This window comes from Rutidosis leptorrhynchoides, chromosome 4 (assembly GCF_046630445.1).
Source record: "Rutidosis leptorrhynchoides isolate AG116_Rl617_1_P2 chromosome 4, CSIRO_AGI_Rlap_v1, whole genome shotgun sequence".
Classification (NCBI taxonomy): domain Eukaryota; kingdom Viridiplantae; phylum Streptophyta; class Magnoliopsida; order Asterales; family Asteraceae; genus Rutidosis; species Rutidosis leptorrhynchoides.
This window is the reverse complement of record NC_092336.1, coordinates 349,272,608-349,277,550: the sequence shown is the minus strand read 5'-3', so window position 1 is coordinate 349,277,550 and position 4,943 is coordinate 349,272,608. Positions and strand designations below refer to the sequence as shown.

Here is a 4,943-nt window from a genome sequence, read left to right as displayed (position 1 = left end):
TGAAGATGGTAGATATAGCGGCTCAACGTAAAATGGGAAAGGGGAATGTACGTGGAGGCTTTCGTGGCATTTGATGAAATGAGAACACGTTTGGATGGGGAGAGCAAACATGGTGATGGATCTGCCAATGTGTTATCTTACAAGATAGAGAATCGGTTCGGGAAGAATATTTTGAAAGAGAGGGTTACGGCAAGTTGAAAAGGGTTTGATCTAGAGGTTGATTTCTCTTAGATCATTTGGTTTAGTTTCCGTCTTTATCGGGTAGTATTCGGTTTAGGTCTAGTAGTTGCTAGTTTGTTTTAACGTTTATCGGGTTGTTAGGAGAGACTCGTTTTTAGATAGTTTTCATTTAGTTAGTTATTTTTTTAGTGCGAGCTACTCCGTTGCCCCCATTTATCTGTATTCCTAGTTGAGGGTATTTTCCTTTAAAAAACGACCTCGTTTTTTTATGCGTTTTCGTTATTTTTTTAAAAAAGGGAAAAAAATTACTGTAAAAAGAAAAAGAAAATCTCATTATGAACTTTAGGAGCGTATATTTGAGATAGAGACAGATTGTGGGGCCACTAAATACACCCCAGTAACAAACTTCTTTACCTTGCGACTTCCAACCTACTTCTCCTACAAATTCCTTCTTCCTCTCCTCTCTTTCTCATTTCCGTTCATTCTCATTCCCTAACAAAATTCCTTGAAGTTTTGTTGATTTCAAACCCCATAACAAAAACTTCCAAATTCGGACAAACAATATGCTAGTTAATCCTGATTTATATGAAGGAAGTGATTGTTATGATCCAGCTTATCTTGAATCCCTCATTGAACACCATCAACATAATCACAATCATCAAGAAAATGACACCAACCACTTACCACAATCTACCCATCTTCATAACTTCAATCAAAATCCAAACTTTGAATCACCAAATGGTTACCATCATCTCATCAACATGGAAATGGAACACCAAAATCAAATAATTCATGACCTTAATTGGACCACAAATACTACTCATTCACATGATCAGATTATTTCAACTGAAAACATACCAAACATGCCTTTAATTACACCAAATCCAACCCCACCTGATCTTCTTAATCTTTTTCAATTACCAAGATGTTCAAACTCATCGATTTTATTTTCTAACCTGAACCATATCGATCAGAGTTCATATGATCCTTTACTTCCGTTAAATCTCCCACCACAACCCCCGTTCTTCAAGGAATTGATTCATTCTCTACCGAACGGGTATAATTTGACAGGTGGCGGGTCTATATTTGGCGAAATGGATATGGAAAGAGATCATCAATTGTATCATGAAGGTGATGGAATTTTGAAGTTTAGTAATGATATTAATGGGATCATTGGAAAAGGTAGAGATGTTAAAGATACTAAACATTTTGCTACTGAAAAGCATAGGAGACAACAATTGAATGATAAATTTGAGGCTTTGAGGAATTTGGTCCCTAATCCCACTAAGGTATTATTATTAACACCAATACCCTTCAAAATGGTATTGATTATATGTTTTTATTTTGTTATATGTTTTTGATAAAAACAAGATTCACTGGTTGTGAGAAATTATTCAAACATGATAAGAATATAGGATATAGGAAAAAAATAATCTGAAAGAGTTTAATAAGTACTTCAACTATTATCTTTCTATATTAATTTATTTTCTAATTATAAGTTGTGATTTATATGTATGTTTCTATGTGTGTATCCAAAAAGTTTGCTTTTGTTCAGTTATATACTATATTGCAAAAAGTTAGAGTTTTGAATGTAGCATGGTGTTAGATAACAAGAGTCACTCATGGTTTATTATTCTGATACCAATAAGCCTATAATAGTGAAAGCAAATGCTACATCTTCACAAAGATTTTATTCAAAATTATGTGGATCAAGATAACAAGGTGGGTGTCCAAGCATGGTGTTCCACCAAATTCTTCTAAAACTAACAATTACTGCCATTTATTCAGCTACAAATAAATAAAAAAAATATCAGCTACAAATAAATAAAAAAAAATATCAAACATATCAGCTTCAAATAGATAATTCATTTTTGAATTACAAAAATTAAGTAATTAGGTTCAATGCGCATATCTTATTACAAGAAACAATTTCAACAATAACCCTTTTCATTTTATTATCAATATCAAATGTGAATCAAAGAAACGCACAAACCAATTTAAATTGAATTCCCATTCTTCCGAAATAAATTTATAGACTATAAATCTCAAAAAACCCCCCACAGAAATATTCAAAATTGATCACAGATTTTTACTTTTTAAAACCAATTTTTCAAAAATATTCATAATTGATCTTTTGCTTGAATCGGGTTTACGAATTTTTATACTACATCGTGGTTTCTTTTTATGATCTCAAAAGACCCATGGTAATTTTCTAAACTGCTCACCGATTTTTCATTTTTTTTACATCGAGTTTTTGAAAAAATTCCAATTTATAATAAAACAATAAATCGGTGAAAAATGAAAAATTGGAATCTTTTCGGAAACTCAATGTAAAAACATGAAAAAATGAATAATTAGTGATCAATTAATATTTCCATGGGGTTTTTTGAGAATATAAAAAGAACCCACAATTTATAGTTTATAAATTCGTAAACCTCATCCAAGAAATCCATCATATTTTGAATATTTTCAAAAAATCGCTGTAAAAAATGAATTTGAATACTTCCCATGGGTTTGTTTTAAAGTTATAGTCTCATAATTCGTTTAAGAAAAAAAAGGAATTCAATTTAAATTGGGTTATGCTTCTCTTCGAAACGTTGATATTGATAATACAATGAGAGGCTTACTCTTGAAGTTGTTCCTTGTAATAAGGTATGTGCATCCATCTTGATTACGCAAATTCTTGTGATTCAAAAGAGAATTGTCTATTTGTTTCTGGCATGTTTGATATTTTTTTTTTTTTTGTTTAATAGTAGCTGAATATATGGTGGTAATTGTTGGTTTCAGAAGGATTTTGTGCGAGTGTTGATTCAAACCACCATGCTTTGAAACCACATTGTTATCTTCATCCAGATCATTTAGTATAAAATCTCCTTGAAGATGTAGCATTCACTATAATAGGCTTATTGGTATCTGAATAATAAACCATCAGTGACCCATGTAACAATATGAAATTGCATACTTTTCTATAAAGAATATTGTTTAGAAGGGCTACTATAGTGAGCTACCCAAGATAATTTCTTGTTAACATTCCATTTTTTTTTTTTCCTTTTGCGATCATGAATAAAAGACGGACCGAGCATCGGTAGTAGGAGACGCAATAGAATACATAAACGAGCTCAAAAGAACCGTCGAGGAACTCACAATTCTCGTGGAAAGGAAAAGATGCAATAGAGGAAGGATGAAAAAGCACAAAACCGAAGACGACTCTACATTGGATGTCGAGAGCATAAATACAAGGCCAAATGGTGGTGGTGATCATGATCAACAAGGCTATAATGGTAACTCTGCTTCAACGTTGAGAAGCTCTTGGCTTCAAAGAAAATCGAAGACCACGGAAGTCGATGTTCGAATCATTGATGATGAAGTTACTATCAAATTAGTCCAACAAAAGAGAATCAATTGTTTACTATATGTTTCCAAAGTTCTTGATGAACTACAGTTGGATCTAAATCATGTTGCTGGTGGCCTAATTGGTGATTTCTATAGTTACCTATTTAACACCAAGGTACAAGTTTTGAAGCATACATTACCTCTCTTTAATATCCAAAATCACAAATTCTATAAAAATGGTACCTTTATTTTTCAATAATCTCGAAAGTTACTAGAGTATAATTTACAACTATTCATTCAGATTTGTGAAAGGTCATCCGTTTATGCAAGTGCAATAGCAAGCAAACTAATTGAGGTGGTGGACAGACACTATGCAAGTATCCCAGCAGCCACTGGCTACTAACAGATCCACAAGGTACAACTAACTATAAAGAACGTACACATTTTGACGCATAATGTACATACCTATCAAAAAATTGCCACATGCTTGTTCTTGCACACTGTTTGTACCTCATTTTATGAATAAGTACACCAGTATGCAAGTATCCCAGTAAAATAAAGGTTAATTGGGCAAGAAAAATCACAAGGTACAACTAACAATAAAAAAGGTACAAATTTAGTTCATAAGTAGCTAACTATGATAGAAAAATTCATTAGATACAACTAGCTATGAATAGGGTACAACCCACTAAAAATCTTTAATTTGATAACAAAAGCATTATGTATCTAGATTTGGGCATGCAAACTATGCAATTTCTTATACCTGCAGATTGTTTACCCGACATAATATGATCTCAATTGATAAAGATTGGTAAACCACTACTTTTTATCATACAACTAACCACTTTCTATTGTGTTATATACAACATCATAAAGCACAGTTCGTGATGTGGGGATAAAAACTAGTAGGGTACAAATCACTCCCATTAGTAGGAATATGTTTTGTTAACTTTTTTCAGAACTTTTCAGCTAATTTTGGATTACTTTTATTGCAGTGATGATGAATGAATAGGACCTTCAAGTTGAGGAACAAGATGACATTTGGAGAGGCATGATCTTAGAGAAGTTAGTTTAGCTTAATCACTTAACAACACAAGAAAGTTACTAGTAATTAGCTGTTAGAAATAAAGGCAGTGGTTGCTCAGACAAATAACAATATGTTTCACTTGATATATCTAGGGATTTGCTTTTTATTTGGTGACATATTCAAAAATCAAAAGCGAGTTATATGTTACTTCGAAATTTGAACTGGGACACCTTAGTTGGTATGATAGAAAATATAATCATATGGTTAAACATTCAGTTCGAATTCAGTATGGTTAGGGATGCAAAACAACAAAGCATAGGCCAATCATAATCCACATCATTTTTTATGTATCTACTAGGGGTTCCTAGTGTTCATCGGAACGGTTTTTGGTTTTTCGGTTTAC

General features: G+C 32.3%; 1 protein-coding gene across 1 annotated transcript; it reads left to right on the top strand.

Moving 5' to 3' along the window:
- Window positions 1-743: 743 nt before the first annotated feature.
- Window positions 744-4,646, top strand: LOC139844212 (transcription factor bHLH91-like). Its single transcript, XM_071834433.1, has 4 exons — window positions 744-1,469; window positions 3,251-3,688; window positions 3,815-3,928; window positions 4,509-4,646. Exons 1-3 carry the CDS (start codon window positions 744-746, stop codon window positions 3,914-3,916), a joined length of 1,266 nt encoding a protein of 421 aa, XP_071690534.1. The 3' UTR covers window positions 3,917-3,928; window positions 4,509-4,646.
- Window positions 4,647-4,943: the final 297 nt, after the last annotated feature.

Bases quoted from the DNA above. Each gene is read 5' to 3' on its own strand.
- LOC139844212 (XM_071834433.1), top strand. From the start codon at position 744: ATGCTAGTTAATCCTGATTTATATGAAGGAAGTGATTGTTATGATCCA. The intron at 1,470-3,250 runs GTATTATTATTA...CATGAATAAAAG, and splicing joins TGGTCCCTAATCCCACTAAG to ACGGACCGAGCATCGGTAGT. The intron at 3,689-3,814 runs GTACAAGTTTTG...CTATTCATTCAG, and splicing joins GTTACCTATTTAACACCAAG to ATTTGTGAAAGGTCATCCGT.